The sequence below is a fragment of the Gymnoscopelus braueri genome (genome assembly GCF_963280865.1).
Source record: "Gymnoscopelus braueri genome assembly, chromosome: 4".
NCBI classification, from domain to species: domain Eukaryota; kingdom Metazoa; phylum Chordata; class Actinopteri; order Myctophiformes; family Myctophidae; genus Gymnoscopelus; species Gymnoscopelus braueri.
The window spans coordinates 58,387,501-58,412,268 of NC_137605.1; the positions used below are offsets into that span (position 1 = coordinate 58,387,501).

The following is a 24,768-nucleotide window of genomic DNA, read 5'->3' on the forward strand; positions in this document are numbered from 1 at the left end:
CACAAGTCTCCTAAATTGTCTAAAAAATAAGTAAAAACTACTGTAGCCAATCTACGAGGTCACAAGTATAAAATAGGGTTGAAGTGGTTCAAATGGTTTTGGTGCTGTACTAACCAATTTAGCCGGGGATGCAGAGTACACCCAGAAATCACGTGATCACAACAAAATGAAGCTGGATTTGTGTAGTGTTATAGGATTTATAAAAGTAAAATTTTCTCTGCTTTCTGTTGTTTTTGGCGAAAACAACCCACATTCAACTGGCCATAACTATGGAATGGATTACCGCGACCGGACATTTTTTCCCCGCCGATTCTCCAAGACCCCTGTGTGTGTAATGAAGCGATCCCTGTGAGGACGGTGATCACGTAAAAAAATCCATGATTTTCAAAGGTTAGTAAAATCGCTCGTTTTTACTGGTAGTGGCGTGACACTATTACTCTGGCAGGTAAAGAGTTCAAATATACGTCATAATTTACAAAAAATTAATTAGAGATTGGACGTTTATTATGATTAATTATCAGTATAAATGTGTTGGATCTTGGGACAGTACAGGTGAGCTGAGGTGAAATGTAATGTCTCCTCTGCACTGAGTCTCTTCTTCATGTTACTGTGTGTAGAAGACAACAGCGGAGGACATTTCTCTACCTCCCTACCCAAACAGACACAGCACCACTCTGCTGCCCTGTCCCAAAGGGAGGACTGTGTGTGTGTGTGTGTGTGTGTGTGTGTGTGTGTGTGTGTGTGTGTGTGTGTGTGGTGTTGCTATAGTAACAGAGGAGATTGTTACGGTGATAACCTACCAGGTAGTGTTTGGTTACACTGGCCTCATGGTGCAGACTCTCCACATGTTGGGTCAACAGCTGGACCTGGGTCAACAGCTGGACATGCTGCAGAGACAAATAACATTATTATACTTGACTATTGTAACTCTCTCCTTACCGGCCTCCCGGCATGTGCACATAAGCCTCTCCAAATGATCCAGAATGCAGCAGCACGCTTGGTCTTCAACCAGCCAAAATGTTCACATGTCACCCCCCTTCTCCGCTCCCTCCATTGGCTCCCAGTTACTGCCCGCACAGAGTACAAAACAACACTGACGTTGGCCTACAAAACAACGAAAGGTATGGCAACCCTGTATCTTCAAAGCCTGATCCAACCCTACAACCCCTCCCGCTCTCTCAGATCGGCTAACACAGGGAAGCTGACAGAACCTTCGCTAAAACATCCGGGACAGCGCTCCACACGTCCCAGACTCTTCTCCCAAACTATGGAATGAACTCCCCATTGCAATTAGAACTGCAGACACAATCTTCTGCCATAATCTGAAGACTCACCTCTTCAGACAAGGTTTCCAGAGGTGGAAACCTTGTATGTCCAAAACTGTTCCTTTTTTATTATGATTATTAAAACATTTTAAAATAGTGAAAATAGCAGATCTACAAGCACACAAGTAGATCTGCTATTTTCACCTACTTGTGTGTGAAACTCTTGTATGATGAAGTGGGATACTCAAATAGCTGAACCTGTGGGCCACATTACAAAAATGGCAATCTGGGAACCCAGCGCCAAATGAAAAGGAAAAACAGCGCCCTCTGCTGTTTTTGACTATCTCAGTTGGCTCTGGGAGGAAGAAAACGTAGCACCCGTGCGCAAGGAAACCGGGGTTTTGGTCTGCCTTCAGCACATCACTTCCGGTGGTGCGACTATGTTTTCATTCCAACTAACAATATTTCTACACGGAACACTAAAACCACTTCTCCCAGAGAACATGGATCGTCTTGGTTATAAGCCCACTTGTTTCTATGATGAAAGAGCAAGTTAAAATGTGAATACCTTTCCGTGGTTTTGTCTGCTCCGCGGACGCTATTGTTAAATGAGTGTCGGTTTGTTTCGAGTGGGGAAGGATCGACGGACACGTGAATCCCGCCCACTACATTTGATTGGGTAAAGCGCGGCCTGCTTCCTGATCTGAAGGCACGTCCACTTGTAGGCCAGTGCGTACCCGATATGACGAACCCCCCCGACAGATTCAAACGCAGAGCAGAATCTGTTCTTGAGAGATTACAAAAATGGTAAGAGGCCACGGGCCAGTTGATAAAATGACAACATTAAAAGGGACAGTTCACAGAAAAAAATACTTTTTTCTATCTATTAGTCATCCCATGGAGACTTGAATTCATGGATATTTTTTTGTTTTTGTCGCATTCCTAAGCCAATAATTTGATGATTCCGGTAGGAGACACAAAGGAGACTCTTTGTGTCTCCTACCGGGACCGCTGCCGGTCATCAAATTATTGCCTTAGGAATGAGACAAAAACTTTTTGGGTTGATTGAATACTTTATTTAGAAGTTTGCAGAAAAAAAGCACAGTTCAAATACAAGGCCAACTAAATAGGATAGAAAAGCCTATGGCTTGTTTCAATTGGGGTCCTTTGTACTCAATTCATAGTGAAATGACAGAGAGATTTATTTTATTTATTTTTCATTGATTGATTGGCGGGCCAGTCAAAATTGTGGCCGGAACTGGACCGTGGGCCTGAGTTTGAGTATCACTGCGGCATTCATTTATGAAAAAACACATAACAATTTGAAACTTGGAGATATAAGGTTTCTGCTCGACAGCAACGATATAGTAGACGTCTGTCTATCTATAGGTAGATAGATAGGCGGACAGACACACAGTTCTTTATACAAGTAATGCTTGCCTTATACCAAACAACCTTTCAACATTGTTCACTGTCGCAGACACGTTTCCCAGTGTTGGAATCAGGGCAGGAATTTCACAGCGGCCACGACGGCCATGGCCGTCGTTGCCCCTCTCATTGGCCGTAACTGATTTCACAGCAACTGATTTCACAGTTTTTCCTCTGCGTGATTTTCCTGTCAATACGGGGTTTTTTTTAGACACCATTCCCTTTGGTTGAGCTGCGCAGCTACAACATGCACAGTGGTAGGTAGGTTTGATTTTGAGCCTCCTATGAACCGTCGGAATCCCGCAACACAGTGTAATAGACACAAAAGCATTACCGGGCCAAACAGGAGATAAATCTAATGCAGCCTGTTGAACTAATCAATGGTAGGTTTGATTTCTAGCCTGAGAGAGAGAGAGGATTCCGTAGTCCTACAGACCGATGTGCCCCGATGTTTTTTTCAACAGCAAAATATAGATGAATACATCTGTGAGAAAAAAAAATCATTTTTGGACTTAAAAACTTTTTTTTTTTGGATGGCCTTCCTGCCGTGGCATTTGGCTTTTGTGCCTTGCCCCTAAAATGACGAAATTCCAGGCCTGGTTGGAATTCAAATGAAGACAAATTAGCTTGAGACGCAGTGTGTCCCCGTCATCTCGATCGTTTGGTGTAAGGTGGTAGCTGTCTTATATCAGTCTTTTTGTTGTGTTGATGGTTCCGATCAAATAAAACGTGTTTAATAATATCATGAGTCTTTAGTCTTGGCACATGCTCATGTGAAGTTCAATGGCGTGAACCTCGTCAACAGCCAGTAGGTGTGCTCTCTGCCTCCAGCACCAAACAGTAGACAGATTGGTAGCATGGAGCGAACAATGGCGGACGCAGGTGAATAAACAAATCTCTACTATTCATGTGTAGTACCTCTGCTTTGTCACAAGATGGGGCACTTTCCTAAAATGTTGTCTCCAAAATGTATAAATAGCATACCGATTAATAGGTATTGGTAACACATAGCATGTCATTTCAGATGTAACCTGGTAATGGCCAGGCAACATTCTTTCCTAAATCTTTCACCTCTTTCAACCTGGCATCCGTATTATAGAAGAAAGTTTTCTCAAGATTCCAAAGCATTAAAACAAACATTTTGTGCACATTTTAACCGATTAAGACCTGAGGCCGATTCTACAGTTTTTGAAAAAAACGTATGTTACTATTTCAGTGGTTCTCAAACTTTTTCATGTCAAGGACCCCAAAATGTATTATGTATTTGGCTGCAGACCCAATACATAATACTCGGTGCCGCGCTATGAGCTTACAGATCTGCTATTTTTGAATAGCCAAAGTGTAAAATAATGCTTTTTTAGCTCAAATCTAAAAATACCTGCTGGACTTGCTGCTGTAGCCGCAGTTTCTGGGCGTGGTCCAGGATGAGGGAGGCAGGGGGGCGGAGCACGGCAGGCATCGTCGTCACGGTGGCCAGGGTCTTGGCGGCGGGCGTGAACGTTCCGGGGGCGTGGCCAGGGGTGTCGTGCAGGGCTCGTTTCTGCTGCAGCGCCTCGTACTGTTCCCTGACCACGCGCCGCCGCTCCGTTAGCATGCTGGCCAGCGGCGCCTCGAAGCTGTGGGCGGAGGATTGAAGGGAGAGGCCAGGAGCAAAAATCAAGTCACGTTTCCATACTTTCCCAAAAACACACATTGGGAAAAGGTGAATTATCTGGTAGATTTGCATCTATACATAATGATTATTATAAGTCCAAGTGGCAGCAGCAGGAAACGTGTTTACTAGTCATTTCTCATTTCGTCAATCAACGACATTACCTTTCAGAGAAATACACTTTTAACATAAAAATGTATAGACATTGGACGTTTATTACTTCATCAGTACAAATGTGTCTTAAGAGCTGGATCTATTGTACAGTACAGGTGAACTGAGGTGAAATGTAATGTCTCCTCTGCACCGAGTCTCTTCTTCATGTTACTGTGTGTAGAAGACAACAGCCGAGGACATTTCTCTACCTCCCTACCCAAACAGACACAGCACCACTCTGCTGTCCTGTCCCAAAGGGAGGACTGTGTGCACGTGCGGCGTTGTAGGAACCGAAACCTGGTTCCCAAATAATAATTGACAGATTTGACACTACAGTTTACAGTACAGATACACTTCAATATTATATTGGTTCTGCCATCGGTATAGGAAGAATCAGGGAGTGGGGCTTCCATAGCAGCAGATATGGTTTTCACTTCGCTCTTACTGTTATGTAATTCTGTATTTGTGGGTGTTTTGTTTGATTATATGCGTTAGTATGTGCTGTAGAGATATACAATAATGTCATGCAATAGCAGGGGAAAAGGCAGGTTGTGTGTGTGTGTGTGTGTGTGTGTGTGTGTGGTCAGTACCGCAGAGCTTGGGGGACATTATATTTGGGTATTTGGGTATGTTGCTGTGAGACCTCCACGTCCTCTCCCTCCATCTCCTCAACAACTACCTCCTCCTGGAACTGAAGAACAGGCATAATCTGCATTATACTGTGAGCTAGCATGGATGCATTAACATTCATTATGTTTTTCATTTCATCCATTTGCAAAGCAACTTACTGGTTTGTGCTGCCAGTTGTGGGGACTACCTACTTTTCTTTCTTATTTGTATAGTGAAATTGTTCTTAAAACAGTTTTAATTGGGATATGTCTATGACATTCATGTTGCCATAGTTGGTAGCCGTGTTAAGATAAGCAATAAGCCACGCGAGGCTGTGGTTTACCATGATTTTAACGCACTTCAAGGGAAAGACTTGCTCAACTCGAGGACAGTCCAACAAAAAGTTCAAGAATATACTGGGTGCCGATACGTAAAAAGGAAGATACAATCCGCACTCACTGTAGAGGTCTTAGGAGTCTTTTCTAATAATGTTTATGATCCGCAGCAGCAGTTTACCAAACAAGACGCGTTTCGGTACGCAGGCCGGTCAGTGTTAGACACGGACTCTAACACTGACGAAAAAGGCGTCTGTTGGTAGACTGCTGCTGCGGATCATAAACATGAACCCATAAAGACCGGGAACGCATCTGTGTGTCATTTTAAGATGTCTTTGGCGATTCAAAAATAGCAGAGCTACAAGCTCATAGCCGCGCTATGCGCGTGTGTATCTGAAATGTTTTGAAAAATCATGACTTTTTTGCAAATCATTTGAATATATATAATTTTTTTAAGCGAAAATGTTTAACTCAAATCTTTGCTTCTGTGGATTCTACAAATGTCTTGTGACGCCCAAAAATATATGTATTTGGCCACGGACCCGCATCTCAAAATATTTTGTAATAGGGACCCCCAGAAGCAAAGATTTGAGTCAAAAATGTTCCCTTTAAAAAACGTATATTCAAATATATGCACATATTTTCACGATTTTTCTAAAATAGCAGATCTACAAGCTCACTATGAGCTTGTAAATCTGCTATTTTTGAATAGCCATAGAAATCTAAAAATGACACAGATTCTTTCCCGGTCTAAATGGGTTAAAAAAAGATTCCTAAGACCTCTAGAGTGAGGCGGATGATATCTTCCTTTTTACCATGATTTGAATACAGCGAATAGGGACAGAGGCATTCCCCTCCGTCTTGCTTCACTACGTCTTTCTTAGCCGTGGTAAAATCCACAGTATACCTCCTATGGCTTATTGCTTCATCACTGGGACTCCTTGAAATTAAAAAGGTTGAAAAATCACTGGCATATAAAGGATCTTATCCCACAATGGAACTCACCGTGTCAAAGAGTTCTTCCAGCAGTTGATTCACTTCTTTTTCTGAAAAAGGCCAGAATGATGCACGTTAAGATAAATAATAACACTGATGTTAATATTTAACAACTGTGCACCAGGTTGGGACCAAGTGTGGGGTCCATACCAGTGTTAATTTCGTCGACTAAAAAACAATGACGAAAAATGTTCGTCGACTACCATTTTTCACCGACGAAAATGAAATAAAAACTAAGCCTTGATGACTAAAACTAAGACTAAATATATTGACAATTGTGTCATCAAATAAAAACTAGACTAAAATGTTAGGGAGGGACTAGTGGAGAAGATATCCAGAAGAAGTCATTTTATGTTTGGTTGCGCTCGGGTGTTGCGCTCTGAAAATAGCAGCTCTACAAGCTCACACGTTGTGAGCTTGTAGATCGGCTATTTTCAGCATGCAATCAATTGCATAATCAGCCATTACGACGCCATCACGGCCCGCCAAATACATTTGAGTTGACAAAATCAACTGTATATTTAGATGACTAAAACCTTATGATATTTAGTCGACAAAAACTAGACAAAAACTTTTCAGATGTCAAAGTTAACACTGGTCCGTACTGGTGATCCGGACGGCGCGGTCCGTCCTGTAGTCCTCCTTGTCCGGCACGTCTACATCTTCCAGGAAGTTATACTCTGGGTCGTCATCATCATCACCTTCCTCTGAAAAGACAGACGGACAGAGTCAACCTCACCAAATGAACTGAATGTGACATCTTACTATTTCTCTTCATGGAGACAAACTGTTGAAAAGCTGAGAGGGAGACAGTGGAGGAAGGACAGACAGTGGGAAAAATGAGAGTGAGACAGTGTAAGGAGAGGCAGACAGTAGGAAAGCTAAAAGTGAGACAGTGTAAGGAGAGGCAGACAGTAGGAAAACTGAGAGTGAGACAGTGTAAGGAGAGGCAGACAATAGGAAAGCTAAAAGTGAGACAGTGTAAGGAGAGGCAGACAGTAGGAAAGCTGAGAGTGAGACAGTGTAGGAGAGACGGACAGTAGGAAAGCTGAGATGGAGACAGAAGGTATTGGTTCGGTTCTATCTCAGACCAATAGTTAGGTTGTGGGGCTTCAGAACCGTCCAAAAGAAAACAATGATGTTGCAAAGGTTCAAATGTAATATAGATAGCATGTTTTTTAGACAGATGCCAAAGGTTAATTTCTCATTTGTTGACCTGGCATCCTATAGTTTGTATAGTTTCAATGTACAGATTATACACATTTTGATATTATACTGTTTAGACTTATGCTAGGTTCTTGGTTTACCTATGATCCTAGATTACTGAGGCACTACACTGACTCTATGCAGTGGTGTGTTCTACTGTGTTACGCTACATACGTAGCGTGACCTGCAGACATTTTTCGTAGCCCAGCGTAGCCCTCTACTAACCATTTCATCCATTCGCTAGCGTATCTCCAAGACCACGTGCATGGCGTGCAGGGAATGATTATCGTATCCCTCCGGGAAAAAAACAGAACACACCACTGACTGCATTTGATGTATGCGTTTACCTTGCTTACTGCAAGTCGCTCTGGGTAAAGACTAGTAAGAGCGTCTGCTAAATGCCTAAATTGTAATGATCTCACACGTACAACAAACAAAGTATATCGTCTCTGTCGATCTGCTCTTTTGGATACTTTTGAGTGACGTTGTACTAGCAGTGTTGATTTCGTCGACTAAAACTATGACGAAAAACGTTTCGTCGACTACCTTTTTTCACTGACGAAAACTAAATAAAAACGAAATACAAACTAAGCTACTTTGACTAAAACTAAGACTGAATATACAGACAATTTCGTAGACTAAAATGTTAGTGAGGGACGAGTGGAGAAGCGATCCAGTAGAACTAAAAGACATGGTGCGACACATTGTGAGCTTGTAGATTGTCTACTGTATTTTTAGAGTGCAACCAAGTGTAAAATCAGCCATTACGACGCCATCAAGGCACCGGCAAAAATTGTTTTAGTCAGACTAAAATCTTACTAAAATATGACTAAAACGAAACAGAATTTCATTCAAAAGACTATGACTAAAATTAAATCAAAATCTGCTGTCAAAATCAACACCACGTTGTAGTAAGATCTAGTAGGTAGGGCATTCATTTACGAAAAGAAAACAAAATACGTTAAAATATGGAGATAAGGGGTTTCTGCCCGACAAATATATACGTGTATGACCTCTGACCTTCGTTGTCGAAGGCCATGAGTCCCTGCAGCCAGTGTGTCCAGTGTCTGTCCTCCTCCAGGACGGCCTGGTGCTGTTCATACATGTCAGGCGTGATGTCAGGAGCCCGCAGCTCTGCCTCCAGTAGGCCCAGCGGCACGTCACGCAGCGGCCGCTTGGAGCGCGTCCGCAGGGCCACGAGACCACTGGCGTCGTCGTCGTTCAGAGCCTAGTAGTGACCAGCAGGTAAAGTACAATATTTGATACGTCTCATATTTTGATACGTCTCATCATCAGACTATAGAATGCATAAGAACTCTCGCTTATTGTAAGTCGCTTTGGATAAAAGCGTCTTCTAAATGACTGTAATGTAATGTACAGGGAGGTCTCTCCCATTGTGAGCCATGAACCAGAGATTACTGGCAGAACATGACTGTTCAACAGTTTGGCATGATAGGGGACACTAGGGGGCGTATTCAGACTGCCGTATGTTTTAATACTCATGAGTGGCCACAGTGTAACCACCCTAAGCACTATTTTACCCCATAGGCGATTGTCATCAGCTGGAAATAAGTCACGCTAATAATTACCACGTAGAAATCTAAGAATAACAAAAGATGTTGGTGTCAAATTAAATGTTTAACCCACTATCAATTATTGGAAATATCACTTGTTTTAACTTGTTTTCTAGAACTAAATATATCTTTTTAACAAATAGACATTCAGCGCCTGGTTGCTTGAGCACATTGGGAAAGGTAAATTACCTGGTAGATTTACATCTATACATAATAGAGATTATATAGATTATTATAAGTCCAAGTGGCAGCAGTAAATGTATTTACTAGCCATTTCTCATTTCGACATTATCTTTTTCGTGGAGTCAACATTTCAGAGAAATACTTCATTTACATAAAGATAAATAGAGATTGGATGTTTATTACTTCATCAGTATCAGTATAAATGTGTCTTAAGAGCTGGATCTATTGTACAGTACAGGTGAGCTGAGGTGAAATGTAATGTCTCCTCTGCACTGAGTCTCTTCTTCATGTGACTGTGTGTAGAAGACAACAGCGGAGGACATTTCTCTACCTCCCTACCCAAACAGACACAGCACCACTCTGCTGCTCTGTCCCAAAGGGAGGACTGTTAATTTAACCAAATGGATTTGGTTCTATAAAACACTGGGATTTTACTGTGTATGCCTAAAAGTAGGAACATTTTCAGCAGGTTAAGTACGACCTAGTCTCACATAGCCATACGATCAGAGATCTTTCCTTGATTCCGATTCGTCTGGTAAAATCTAAATTAAATGTAAGAGAACAGATGCTAACAAACAAATGTCCAAGTAATGTCCATGTCCATGTACAAGCTCACAACATGTTGTGCGACGTGTTTTGAGCTTGTAAAATCAATTATTTTAACCCATTAAGACTATTGCGGCACAGAGTGCCGCGCTATGAGCTTGTAGATCTGCTATTTTTCTTTAAATCGTGGAAACTTTGAGCAAATCTTTGAACATATATATATATGTTTTAAAGCGATTTTTTTTACTCAGATCTGTGCTTCTGGGGGTCCCTGGAACAACATATTTTGAGATGGGGGTCCGCGGCCAAATACATAATTTTGGGTGGTCCTTGACATGGAAAAGTTTGAGAACCACTGATTATAGCAACAAGTTTTTCAGAAAACTGTTTGTTATTTGTGATTTAGAAGAAATTTGTAGAATCCCCCAGAAGCAAAGATTTGAGTTACAAATGTTTGCTTTTAAAAAAAATGACAGAGATGCGTCCTAATGGGTTAATTAAAACTATAACCGATGAATTGGATGAACTGTTGCACTCCTAACTGTGTGTACCTGGTAGGAGTGACAGTCGTGGCTGAGGTTGAGCTCCTCCTCTACGGCGTGCAGTCTCTCCAGGAAGGAGGAGTCAGTGGGAGCTGGGAGGAGGTGGTGTGGAGATGGAGGCGGAGTGCTGGATGAAAAGGGGGGAGGTGGAGGGAGGGCTGCGTCCACCCGCAAGTGTCTGGAACATCTGGGTCTCTGCGAGAAAGCACACAACGCATGTGGTCAAGAGGTCACAACCTGCAGCAGGTAGTTACTGATTGGCCAACAGAGGGTAAATATTCTGTCACAACCAGTGACATATTTGTAGTCCACTGGAAACAGAGGTGCTGCTAGTTTTCTGTCCTACTAGAATATTGAACTGGTACCCAGCAGTGGCGTAAAGTAACTAAGTACATTTACTCAAGCGACGCATTGTGAGCTTGTAGATCGGCTATTTTCAAATGGCCGCAATGCATATAGGGCTGAAGTGGTTAATGAATGTTTTGTATTAATAATCAACATCTACAAAGTAACTAGTACAGTAACTAAAGTTTTCAAATAATTGTAGTGGAGTAAAAGTACAATATTTGCCTCTGATATGTAGTGGACTAGAAGTTAAAGTACTGAAAATTGAAAATAAAGTAAGTAAAAAAATACCTCAAAATTGTACTTAACTCATTCACTGCCTTAACTATTTCTGGCCGCGTTTGCCCACTGCCAGAGATTTTTCATTGAAAAAAAAAAAGTACTCAGGAGCCGAGATACAGAATTTTTAAGTTTTAAGTTAACAAGGAAGTGGATAGGAGTCTAGATTTTCGAAAAATCATATCTCCTTGGTCTTTGGGTCAAATAAAAAAATAAAAAACGTTTTTTACGTTCTTGGCAGAATTGGTAATTGGAAATAATTACGTTTTTTACGTTCTAGGCAGGGAATGAGTTAAGTACAGTACTTGAGTAAATGTACTTATTTACTTTCCACCACTGTGTACAACCAAGTATAAATCAGGTATTTCAGGCTAAACAACGCATCGACCAAGTATGAAAAGCATTTGGTGTTGTGAGTGAGTGGTACCTTTGTCTGTTCCACTGGACTATCAGGCTGTTGTCTGGACGTCCCGGGTACAGTCCCTCTGGACACTCTGGGAGACGACCCCAAGCTGTCCACGTCACTAAGAAACGACTGCACACACACACACACACACACACACACACACACACACACACACACATTAGGTGGAATAGTACAATGGTTCTCAAAGGGGGGTCCTGGGACCCCCAGGGGTCCTTGAGGGGGCTCCATAGCCAAATTGGACCCTTATGTGTCTGTAACTCAGAGTGTACAAATGGAACCAAATGGACTCTTACGGTTCCATTTGTACACTCTGTTAAATTAACACTGATACTACAGTGCAGATTGGGGGGTCCCAGAGATCAAAATGGTATCAAATGGGGGTCTGTGGTCTAATGCATATCAAACTGGGGGTCCTTGAAATTAAAATGGTTTAGAATCACTGCTATAGTTGTAAAAGTCTTCTCTCATGGGGGTCCTTTGGGGAGTATCTTTTCAAATTGGGGTCCAAGGGCCAACACGTGTCAATTTGGGGGTTCTTGACATGAAAAGCTTTGAGAAGCACTGGCATAATAGCACACACACACAAACACACATATATATAAAATAGGGCCCGACCAACATGTTAAGCCGATATCACTCAGCTATGGGTATGTGTATGTTTGTGGTCCGATATGGACCAATATGAAACCTTTTTCTTACAGAACATAAGGTAGAAGAAGAGGCTTGGGGTCATTTAGAAAGTGTTTGTGTACCGGTAGTTTTTTTTAAAATACAATTTATTTATTTTTTAAAAGTAATCGAAAAAACACAGCCCCTTCACGTATTAGGGGGGCAGGGATGAGTCACCAGAACCAAGGACGGTTGTTTTTGATGAATCTAACATGTTAAAAATTGAGTTTGAAGTTATAATGGGTTTGTATAGGAAGGGGGCGTGTCTGATAAAATGAATATCAAATATCTAAATACTGAATCAAGCAACTTAAAAACTGTCTGGGGTGCTCCCAAAAGCTGGAGTAGACGATAAAATTACCCAATTTCTTTGTTAAAGTGAAATATCCTTTTAGGTCAAATTCAGCTTGCTTGATTCCTCCCTTACCTCCTCTGCAGTTTCATCATCCTCATCCTCGTCTGGACAGTACTCTTCATCTGACGAATCCTCCTCTTCCTCCAGAGGGATGTCAACAAACTGTGGGGGCTGGAAGCAACATAGACATACGACACATAGAACCAATTGAAACCGGGAAAGCCATGTCATTTTTTATTTTAGCTATAGCAACATAAGTTTTGCAGAGAACTCTCAGGATTTAGAACAGTGGTTCTCACAAAAAAAAATGGGAAAGAAATCGTGAAAGTGTTTGAAAAACTTCGATTAAAAAAAAAAATTCTCTTCTGGGGGTCCCTGGCACAAAACATTTTCAGGTGGGGGTCTGCGGCCAAATACATATCATTGTGGGGGTCCTTGGCACGAACAGGTTTGAGAACAAATGATTTAGAAGGCTATTGTATTTGAATTGGCCTCAGGTCTTAATGGATTAAAGCATTGGTTCTCAAAGTGGGGTCCGGGGACCCCCAGGGGTCCGTGAGGGGGTACCAGGGGGTCCCCAGCTAAATTTGTTAATAGTGTCACAATCATTTTAACCACTTAATCCATTTTTTTTTACTTTGGCTATTCAAAAATAGCAGATCTACAAGCTCATAGCGCGGCACCGAGTGCCGCGCTGTGAGCTTGTAGATCTGCTATTTTTGAAAAATCTTGAAAATGTGTGCAAATCTCTGAAAATGTATATTTTTTAAAGCAAGCTTTTTTTTTACTCAAATCATTGCTTTGGAGGGTCCCTGGAATGGGGGGTCCACGGCCAAATAAACATCAATTTGGGGGTCCTCTGCATGAAAAGGTTTGAGAGAACCACTGGGTTAAAGAACTTACTCCGGAACAAACGGTGTCCTCAGCATTAACTGATAATGCAGGATATAACACCACTGGTGTTGTGATGGACGGATGAAGGCATGCAGTATATTGCATAAGAGACTTGTGTATGACAATAACTGTGTGTATGATGAGAGGACAAACCTTGGTGAGAGCTCTTCTGATGGGTGACAGGTTTAGGTTGTGGACAGACTGCATGCACACAGGAAGTAGAGAGAGGTCACAATGTCAGTGGCATGTTTCACTTCCGGGTGTTAAGTTGCATACTTAACCCCATTAAGACCAGGGAATTTATCCGTGTGTCATTTTTTGATTTCTTTGGGCTATTCAAAAACAGCAGATCTACAAGCTCATAGCGCGGCACTCTATGAGCTTGTATGCTTTTTTTTTTTTTTCGTGGAAAATGTGTGCAAATCTTTGAATATATATATTTTCAAAGCGAACATTTGTAACTCAAATCTTTACTTCTTTACTTCTACTAATGTTTTCTGAAGCAGTTTTTGTTTTTGTTTAAACGTATGTTGCTATATATCAGTGGTGCTCAAACTTTTTCATTTCAAGGACCTCCAAATGTATGTATTTGTCCACTGACACCCATCTAAAAATATTTTGTTCCAGGGACCCCAAGAAGCAAAGATTTGAGTTACAAATGTTCGCTTTAAAATATATATATATTAAAAGATTAGCACACATTTTCACGAGCAGATCCACAAGCTATGAGCTTGTATATCTGCTATTTTTGAATAGCCGAAGAAACAAAAAAATGACACAGATGCTTCCCTGGTCTTAAAAGGGTTAACATGCACCCTAGGTGGGTAGATGAGATTTTAACAGAGGAGCACAAAAACACGTATGTAACAAAGATGCACAAAAGATGGTCAGACACAGGCGCTTTGATTGCATGAGTAATTTGACGTGCAAATGCGATGTAATCTGCAAATGGCAATCTGCACAAAATGACACATTTTTGTAGGAAACAGAAATAACTTTTTGTGAACGCCAGGTTGGATATTGCTACCAGATATCCTAGTAGTAGCCTGCTGCAACCCTCCTGATTTCGTGTATAAAGGGGCGTGTGTATAGAGCCGGCGAGAGACGGCGCCTGATCCCATTGGTTCACCGATCTGTCCGTCAACCCCCGCCCCGTTAACACAACATTACGAGCGACGCCCACTGCACTCTGGTTGGTTGGGAAATGAAACACTTCCTCATACCCAGTACAGGCTATAGTTGGGCCAGGCTTTTATTTTTTAGCAAAACTAAGCAATAAAAGCCTGGAGATCGAGGCTATCCTAGTAGTAATCCAGAATACTCCATTTCAAAAGATAAGTGACTCGCCACTGATGTGTAGGATGGGAATTAAGAGGAAAGAGGAATCAGAATTTTGGGCAGGAAAGAGCTCTGACTTCAACGTGCATACCAAGGACACGTGCAGCTGTAAATGTAATCTCACTGAATACTGCCTGGACAGCATCTGAACACAACATTAACGTTAGTCTCACTTGTACATAACGTGTCATGTCTTTGTAAATAATAATAATAATGATTGCAAACATTCTGAGAGAGACAAACCTCTCCCTGCTCCACTACTTGTTTGAGTCTGGAACGGGTCATCTTGGGCTCCTGCAAGTAAGATACTGTAATTAAGTTCATTCATGAGCACAGATTATTTTGCCCCCTAGTCAATTAAGTAGCGGACCCAGAGCCTTTTCTGGCGGTTAACCTGCATATCCGACTGACTCGACGCAGGGCACAGCACTCCCTCTGCTCCCTCTTTATTTGACAGGGCAATACAAAAAACAATGTATCACATTGTAAAAACAAAAAAATATAATTTTATTGGATCCGAGCATATTAGTCTATTTTTAAGACTAATATTCAAATTTCATTTCTGAGAAATGTTAACAGCCCTAATATATACTACAGAGATTCAGTGCATTTATTGTAAGATGGCACAGAATCAAATACGGCAGACTTTTGTGGTCCTTGAGGATAAGAGACATGTTATGAACCGAGGTTTGATACTGATCAGACTTTTATGGACTTTCACAGTTACAATGTCCTTCAGATAAAAAAACACATGCTGACACTCACAAACAAGGGCAGGTCCTGGGTCTCTCTGATGGCTGCTTTCATCATGGCCACCACGTGTTCATGGGTTATAACCTCCTGAGGAGAGAGACAAACAGTCTACTGTCAGGTTTGTTCACATCAAGGGGAAAAAAATACTTCAGAGGTTCATTCACCAATCCTTGCTCTATTTATTAACATTTTGGCAATGTTGTGTTTTTAATATGATTGTAGAATACAATCAAATGACCGGCACACCGTCTACACTTGCACAATAAGATAATATAACATTATCTAGGCAACTTCGTCAATAGACCTCCTTCTCTGAGGTCTATTGATCGAAACCTGGCCTAAATAAAGTTGTCCTTATCCCAGCCTACGGACCTGTCTCTGCGCTGATCGGGTGTGCATAAGACCTTGCTTTTTCTAAGTGACTGTGTGTAAAATATAAAAGCATGTATAGGAGAGACTGACGTGCAGGATAGAGCGGATGTTCCCCGACGTCAGGTTGTGCTCTCTGGACTTCCTCTCCAGGTCAATGTCCAACTGGCCAAACTCATCGTCGTCGTCGCTGGGCTCGCTGTCGCTAGGCAACCAGCTCTCCAGGCTGGAGAGGCCGTCCTCAGCATCCTTGTCCCACGGCTTGCTGGGATCTACCTGCTGCTCCCTGGTCCTGTGTGCTCCAGCACCATCTCCGTCATCTGTCCGAGAGAGACGATAACTTAAATGCTACAATCCTCAACTTATTTGGAAGGTTTTAATCTGTATGGTAGAGTAGTGGTTTTCAAAATGTGTAATTGCAAGGACCCCCATAACAAATGGAACCACATGGAACCGTAAAGGTCGATTTAGTGGATACAGGAACAGCGGGTACCAAGGAAGAGTGGGCGCCTCAATGTTTTTTTCCAAAATAAAAAATAAATAAAAAAAGAATGGTACAATAAGTAAAGTACGTATATATTATTTGAAAATGCACGGAACATTATCAGACATAAATTTACCCTTCAACTCCTTGTCCAAAATGACTGGATATACAGGTTTTGTAGCAATTGTAGAAATATTAGGGCTTAATAGTCGAATGTTCAAGCATGTTCCAATCAAGTTCTAATCATGTGTATTATGATGTATTGTCTTGTGTCCTTGCTTACTGTAATTCGCTCTGGATTAAGAGCATCTGCTAAATGCCTAAACTGTAAACTGTAAACTGTAACTACTATTTTGTATACACAAATCCACGGAGCGCTGCCCTGTAGGCAACCATTGCTGCGGTGTCAGTCAGCTGCAGTCACTGACTGCTCACGTTACTCTTTTACCTGCTTTTTACTAACTTTTACTAACACTAACTTTACAAAGATGTACAGAAAATCAGGACGAACCACCTACGTCAGGTGCCAGTAGGCTAGTTTATGGCTGCTCTGCTAACGTCAACAGACGGACAGAACCGCAGCAGCAGCTGACTGACACCGCAGCAATGATTGTGCCACCTACAGGGCAGCGCTCCGTGGATTCGTGTATACTTCACATCGCTTAAGAACATTTTCTAAATATAAAAAAGGCCAATTTTACATCAATGTGCCTTGATGTAAAATTGCACCCTACTTTGAGAACCACTGTGGTAAAATGTGGTAAAAAATAGACCCTGCTGTGTCTGGTAGGACACCTACTGGTTGACAATATCAATAAAGTTATTTGAAGCAGATGTCGCACCGTATTGAACACTAGATACACTAGATGCATCTTTATTGTAGTTGGGACATTGTTGCAACTCCCCCTCTCCATTGGGAGTGACAAAACGTATGGATTGTAGCTTGAATAAGAAAATATCAGTTTTATATCAAAGTAAACAGCAGTAATATCTACTTGTCTTAAGCCATTGATACTTGGTTGTAAGACAATAGTGAAAATAGCAGCTCAACAACACTACTGTATTTCTGGACAGAATTTGCCTACAATAACTTGAAAAATAGGGGCATGAGGTTGAAAGAGGTTAACCCATTCAATCCAGCAACGCATCTCTGTCATTTTAAGATTTCTCTGGCTATTCAAAAATAGCTGATATACAAGCTCATAGCGCGGCATCGAGTGGCATGAGCTTTTTTTTTTTTTTTTATCGTGAACATTTGTGCAAATATCTGAATATATATTTTTAAAGCAAACATTTGTAACTCAAATCTTTGCTTCTGGGGATTCTATAAATGTCTTCTAAATCCTACAGTTTAAAAAAAAAACGTATGTTTCTATATCAGTGGTTCTCAAACTTTTTCATGTCAAGGACGCCCAAAATTATATGTATTTGGCCGCAGACCCCCCATCTCAAAATATTTTGTAATGGGACCCCCAGAAGCAAAGATTTGAGTCCAAAAAGTTCCCTTTAAAAATATATATATTCAAATATTAGCACAAATTTTCACGATTTTTTAAAACATTTCAGAAAAATAGCAGATCTACAAGCTTGTATATCTGGTATTTTTGAATAGCCAAAGAAATCTTAAAATGACAGAGATGCTTGAGGTCCTATCCAGGACAGGTTATGAATCTGGGTCCCCCACACATGAGCGCCAACATTGCTACTATTGTGCTATATAAAAGGGAGAGTTTGTTAGAGCAGAGGATACGTTGCGATTTTACCTTGCATGCAGTACCTCTTCTCAACCAGTAGGTGTCCTACCTGACCACAGGATATACATTTCTAAATAGAAGAGCAGCAGAGCACCACTACAGTCGTCTTAGTTATATTGTATTAACATAGACTCTACCATTCATATTATTGGTTAAATACAATTGCATCCACTAAAACAAGTTAAGGACTGCAGCTTTAACCCATTTAGAGGCCGATTACTTCTAAATCCTAACCTAGGTTTTTGGAAAACATTTTAAATCATGTTGCTAAACCTTGTTTAAACATGTCCAAAGCCGTTCCTTTTTTATTATTTTATAAACAATTTAAAATAGTGAAAATAGCCGATCTACAAGCGCACAACCCTTGTAGATCTGCTTTTTTCCCGCTACATTTGTGCGTCTTTTACATTCGCTGGCTCTTGTGCGATGAAGTAGGGCTTAAACTTGAAGATACAAAGTTTCTGCCTGACAGCTTTCCAGGTCTAAATGGGTTAAATGTCAAAAAGGTCATGTGTACTCTTCTGTATCCCACAGCTTTGGCTCATCTGTCCTGAGGCAGACAGTCATGTGATGATGGGTGTTCAGTTGGGTCATACTGGGGTGGGGGGGGCACAAGACAACTCACCCACAGTGATGAACAGGTGTAACTCTCTGTCCTCTTCCTGACCACCAGAGGAGCACTGAGAGGGACGGACATAATCCACATCCTCCTCTTCCTCCTCCCCATCACTGCCTGGAGCTGCAAACAAACAAACAAACATATCACCAATCTATCTATGAAGTTCTGAAAACATTTAACCCATTCAAACCGGGAACGCATCTCTGTAACCCCTTTATCCATATTTTATACTTTGGCTATACAAAAATAGCAGATCTGCAAGCTCTTAGAGCTTGCATATCTGCTATTTTTGAGTTTCAGTAACATAGGCCACCATAGGCTTGCTGGAGAGTGTTTTGTTTTGGTGTTTAAGATCATTTCAAGTTCTTGAGCTAGAGAAAACCTTGGAGGACACAGACTTCAGCATAAACATTTGTAGTTCATTTGCGATACTTTTCTATGTGGTTAAATGTGCAGGTTTCTCAGCTGTTCAATAAGCCTTGTTAATTAGCAGGCATTTATCCACGCTGGCCGTAGCTGGAGCTTTCCAAACATAGAGCTACGTGCGCAGTGAATTCCACGCTGTACTCAGTGATGTTGCTAGGTTTTCAATGTAATGGGTCCCGGTAGGGGTGTGCCGATATATCGTCCCGCGATATATCGCGATACGTTTTCGTGACGATATGTATCGTTTTGAGAAAAAAGAAATATCGTTTAAAAAAAAAAAAAAAAAACATTTTTTTTTTTTTTACAATAATAATAATCAGGCATGCAAACAGCCCCGAGGTGAAAAGGGTGACAACATGTATTTTTTTCGGGTCAGGTATCACACTATTGCCCTATTTTGATTCAAAACGGCTATTGTAGCTGAAAAGCTACAAGTTCGCATATCTGAATAATGCAAAAACAGAATTATTTGTTTGCATTTGCTTTTTTTCTCCCCCATATATTTTTCATAATAAAAAAAGTGCGTATCGTATCGTATCGAAATCGTATCGAAGTTGTGAGCCAAATATCGTATCGTATCGTTTGGTGAAATTAGTGTATCGGCACACCCCTAGGTCCCGGGACCCACAGGTGGTCATTCAAATGGGTCCCAGAAACATTTTATGGGTCCCCAATTACACGTCTCCCCCCCCCCTTCTATCGTTTTCTTTGATCTCCAATCTCCATATCTTCTATGTGTGTGTGACTGTGTACATTATATCCTAATGCAGTGGATCTCAATCTTTTCAGGCAGCGACCCCCCAAAATAATCATATTTGAACTGGGGACCCCCCCACCCTGAGAAGCGCTTGGAATTAGGAGTTGAGGCATTTAATTTAGTTTAACTCAGTTCCACAGATACATAGTCAAAATAGCAGTTTTTTTTTATCTACAAGCTCACAACGCCTTGCTTGTAGATCGCCTTTTTCTTATATTATTTCACAATTTTGACCGTATTTATAGTATAGTTTGTTGATTAGTTTGGATGCAGTAATAGTTTTTTTTCTTTTCTTTCTTGAGGTATTAAAAATATCTTAAAAGTCCTTAAATTGTGACTTCACTGTCATCTGGGGACCCCCCCCCCCCCCAAATCATGTGGGGAGCCCCCTTGGGGGTCCTGACCCACAGGTTGAGAACCACTGTCCTAATGTACATTCTATTTTGCTACTTGTTGTAGTCACAAACTCAGAATACAGGGTACAAACTACAATATAAAGTTCCTAATAATAATATGAAAAAGATAATGTACACTTCATAGGAGCAGAGATAGATAGGAACTAAAGAACAACAACACTTTGTGGAAGAGAATGTAAACGGAGCAGAGATATTTGTTTAAGAAAAGTAGATGTTTGCGGCAGTATTTATTGCTCTGGTGTTTTCTTCTTAAAAAGTGGGATTCCCTTCAAATGATTTATGCTTGTGTCCCACCGAAAATAACGATCTGAAAACGACGTGTCGCGCGTCGGTGTTTCGGCTCGCGGGTCGGTTTGGTGCGCGGCTCGCGGCTCACTTTGCTGCTCGCGGTTTGGTGTGCGCTCGCGGGTCGCTTTGGTGCGCGGCTCGGTTTGGTGCACGGCTCGCGGTTCGGTTTGGTGCGCGGCTTGCGGCTCGCTTTGGGCGCGGCTCGCGGCTCGGTGTGGTGCACGGCTGCGTGGCTCGGTTTAGAGCACGGCTGCGTGGCTAGCGGCTCGCTTTGGTTGTATGCGTCCCGTGGACGCTGTGATGGTTGGTTTAATGCGTCCTTTATTAAAAATGTGCGTCAGAGACGCAGGACGCAGGGCTAGCAGCATCTCTGTGTACTATCTCTGTCCCAGAGCCATGTTGCCTACAATGAGGAGCGATGCTTTGGGAGTGGGGGGGTAACTAACACTAGCTGCAGAAAGTTTAGAAACCGACCCATGCTGAGTCGCTGACTTCATTTGGGAGCAACAGAAAGTGGTCAGTGTTGCGTCACTGAAACAATGTCTGATAGACAGACATAAACAAGCAAGGACTGTTCGTGGTTGTAAATAGCCACAGTGACACTGTCGATTTCAAGACACCTGACTTAATAGTTTGAGGGGAAAAAATGATTTTGATTTTTTTTTTAATTATTCAAAAAACATTTAACACATTCACTGCCAGGAGTTTTCTAAAACAGGCTGTAGGTTCTGCAAAAATTTTTAAGCACTAATCTTTCAAGAACTATATTTATCTTTGGATCGCGTTATCTTTTTTTTTTTTTTTTTACGGAGATCTCCGTCAAATATGTATTACTATTATGAAATATCTTCATGTGCTAAATGACGTGCTATCGGATCGGCATAGACTGGCATACTCGCCGATTAACGGCAGTATCGGCAGCCTTTTCCGATACGGTTATATCGGTATTGGAGCAACGCTAAAAAAGCTAAACGGCTCGACTCATTTGTACCTGGGAGAGCAGACCTCTGCTTCTGGTGCCCATCGACCTCAGTGGACAGCAGCGAGTTACAAACCCTCTCGTCCTTCTTCAGAGCTTTGCTGGCCGTCAGCCATGTGTCCGGGGAGCTGCTCTTACGCTTGCGGCCCATGCGTCTCATTCTGCCACTGGAGGGTCAACGGGGACGGTGCCGGCTCGGCAAAAACCATGAAGAGTCTGTGTGTGGTGCAACAGAACATAGAAACGGTAGTTGGAAATTAGCATGCTCGAACTTTTTTTTATAAGATAGCACATGAACAGCGGTGGAAAAAGGACTGAAATGTTTTACTTCAGTAAAAGTATCAATACTGCAATGAAGTACTCTGTTACAATTAAAAGACTGGTGTTAAAAATGTTCTTGAGTAAAAGTACAAAAGTAATGGACTTTAAAGAACCAAAAGTAAAAGTACTGAAATGTTTGAAAATAGCAGATCTACAAGCTTGTAGATCGATAGATATTTTCAAATAGCCTAGGTATAAAATAGGGCTAAAGTGGTTAATGTATGTTTTATAATAGAATTTATATCTGCAAAGTAACTTGTAAGTTTTCAAATAAATGTAGAAAAAGTACAATATTTGCCTCCGAGATGTAATGGAGTAGAAGCAAAAGTATTGGAAATTGGAAATACTCAAGTAAAGTACAAAATACCTCAAAATTGTACTTAAGTACAGTACTTGAGTACATGTACTTAGTTACTTTCCACCACTGCACATGAACCACTTAAACCCTATTAGGGATGGAACTATATAAATGGTTATTATCGTGATAAAAAACCCACTCACAATAATCGTGGAGATTTTAATTTATCGTGAAATTGTCCTCCGTCATTCACTAGGAATTAGCTTTTGTTGAGCTGCAAATTCAGCACCACCTACACCTTCTATACTTGATGAAACTGACCTGTAAAGAACGCATTTGGTAAACTCTTATTTCACTCTAGTCTATACTAATCGATTCACCAAAAGTAGCAGATCTACAAGCTCACAACAAGCTTGTAGATCTATGTTTGGCCCCCCAGAATGGGGATGCTGGGGGTTCAAGGTTATGAGTCTTTAGTGGTCTGTTACTGTAGTGAATTGTGTTACCTAGCTCAGAAAATGACATGCATACATAGCTATTTACACCAGTGTAATGGTAAGCAACGTACACAAATCTGAACATTTGTTAGAACAAAAAATAAAGCTGCTTGACGTTGTCGATGCAGCTTTGCTGACTATATTATGGTATTTTATACAGTATAGGGCATAGCAGTGGCAGCCATTTTCTGGTTCCACTTCAAAATACAATGGGAAAAATGCATTGAGTATTTTGAAGTGGAACCAGAGAATGGCCGCCACTGCTATGCCCTATATGAATGACGCAGAATCACATGTTCATAGTCATACTTTAGACACACTATATCATGATTTGTAACAAACAGTTGGTTCATTTCTCACACATCATTGTGTATGGTATGATTTGTCAGGTCAGTCATCCCTGACCATAAGAAGACAGCCATGATTGTAAACAAAGCTATGCTGGGTCTATCCATACATATGGATGCTAAGTTTAAAGAGGTTTGTTCCATGTACCCTCAGAGATTGGGGTCCATGGCCTAATGCAAACCAAGAGAATGAATCACTGCATTGGGGCACATGCCTTTTTTCCCCTTATCCTGAGAAGTAACGGCTTTGGACAATACAAGGTTCCCCTCCAGCCCTATCGTAGATTTTGATTATTATTACAAAACATACATTAACCACTTCAGCCCTATATAAAGTCTGGCCATTTGAAAATAACAGATCCCCAAGCTGACAATGCGACACATTGTGAGCTTGTAGATCTGCTATTTTCAAAAGATTTTTATATATTTTAACAATTGAAAAGTTGTGAAATGGGACATTCTGCATAATTTTGACAGTACAATTTGTACTTTTTTAATCACAGACTACTTGTAACAGTATTTCTACGTTGCAGTATTGATACTTAAGTTTTAAAAAAAATAGTACTTTTTACACCACTGCCTACCATGGAGTGCTCATATTGTTTCATTTGCATTTCACTTACAGGGGGATGAGAGAGAGAGAGAGACATCTAAACCTGATTTTCATTTAAAAAACATATCAATGATGTATGATGCATATTTAAGAATTCAGTGGTGGAAGAAGTACTCAAATATGTTACTTAAGTAAAAGTAGCAATACCACAATATAAAAATACTCTTGTTACAAGAAAAAGGCCTGTGTTCAAAATATACTTAAAGTACTAAAAGTAAAAGTACTAAAATGTTTGAAAATAGCAGTGTGAGCTTGTAGATCTGCTATTTTCAAATAGCCTTGGTATGATATGGTGCTAACGTGGTTTTATAATGTAATAATATATATCTCCAAAGTAACTAAAGTTTTCAAATAATTGTAGTGGAGTAAAAGTACAATATTTGCCTCCGAGATGTAGTGGAGTAGAAGTAAAAGTACTGACAACTGGAAATACTCCAGTAAAGCAAAGGTACCTCAAAACTGTACTTGAGTACAGTACTTGAGTAAATGTACTTAGTTACTGTAAGAATCATTTCCCAATCAATCAGTAACACAGAGAACCGTGTTGTTGTTGTTAGCTCCCGTTAGCAACTTAGCAGCTAACAGTCAACTGAAGGCACACACTGAATTACATGTAACCACAGACATACAACTCATGTTTAATAAAGCCGTTGTTTATCAGTCTTACCTGTTTAGTTGGTGTTTTAATGATAATAATAATATATAATAATAACGACGACGCTAATAATTAATCACTGAACCAAAGGCAGAGCGCCATTTCTCTGTGTGTTCCACTCAAACGCGTCCGTACCGGAACAGAGAAACATTGGCTGTTCTGGATTATTGTTCCCACTGGCCGGCGTTGCCAGGTTTTGCGAGAGAAATAAGTAAGCAGTAGGTCTAGGACAGGGATGGGCAACTGGCGGTAGTTAATATCCCTTATTTATCACATATGTGACTATTATGGGCTTTTTGAGTAATGGGGTACTACTGGCGAGAGTGCCGATAAACAGGGGCGGGCTGGGACCAAAATTCAGCCCTGGCATTTTGGTCCGAACCGGCGCACCGCCCCC

At 41.1% G+C, this 24,768-nt stretch overlaps 1 protein-coding gene across 1 annotated transcript in view; it reads right to left on the reverse strand.

The window, feature by feature from the left end:
- gon4lb (gon-4 like b) overlaps positions 1 to 24,499 on the reverse strand; it is a 54,221-nt gene extending 29,722 nt beyond the window's left edge. The window contains exons 1-16 of the mRNA XM_080427058.1: positions 24,384 to 24,499; positions 21,653 to 21,856; positions 18,781 to 18,894; positions 16,011 to 16,237; positions 15,561 to 15,635; positions 15,039 to 15,089; positions 13,611 to 13,658; positions 12,636 to 12,734; positions 11,540 to 11,647; positions 10,498 to 10,683; positions 8,664 to 8,871; positions 7,043 to 7,144; positions 6,447 to 6,487; positions 5,088 to 5,188; positions 4,072 to 4,309; positions 801 to 887 (exon numbers count right to left, since the gene is read on the reverse strand). Coding sequence (XP_080283184.1) covers positions 801 to 887; positions 4,072 to 4,309; positions 5,088 to 5,188; positions 6,447 to 6,487; positions 7,043 to 7,144; positions 8,664 to 8,871; positions 10,498 to 10,683; positions 11,540 to 11,647; positions 12,636 to 12,734; positions 13,611 to 13,658; positions 15,039 to 15,089; positions 15,561 to 15,635; positions 16,011 to 16,237; positions 18,781 to 18,894; positions 21,653 to 21,800 — 1,833 coding nt within the window. The 5' untranslated portion in view covers positions 21,801 to 21,856; positions 24,384 to 24,499. The remainder of the gene's footprint in view (positions 1 to 800; positions 888 to 4,071; positions 4,310 to 5,087; positions 5,189 to 6,446; positions 6,488 to 7,042; positions 7,145 to 8,663; positions 8,872 to 10,497; positions 10,684 to 11,539; positions 11,648 to 12,635; positions 12,735 to 13,610; positions 13,659 to 15,038; positions 15,090 to 15,560; positions 15,636 to 16,010; positions 16,238 to 18,780; positions 18,895 to 21,652; positions 21,857 to 24,383) is intronic.
- Positions 24,500 to 24,768: the final 269 nt, after the last annotated feature.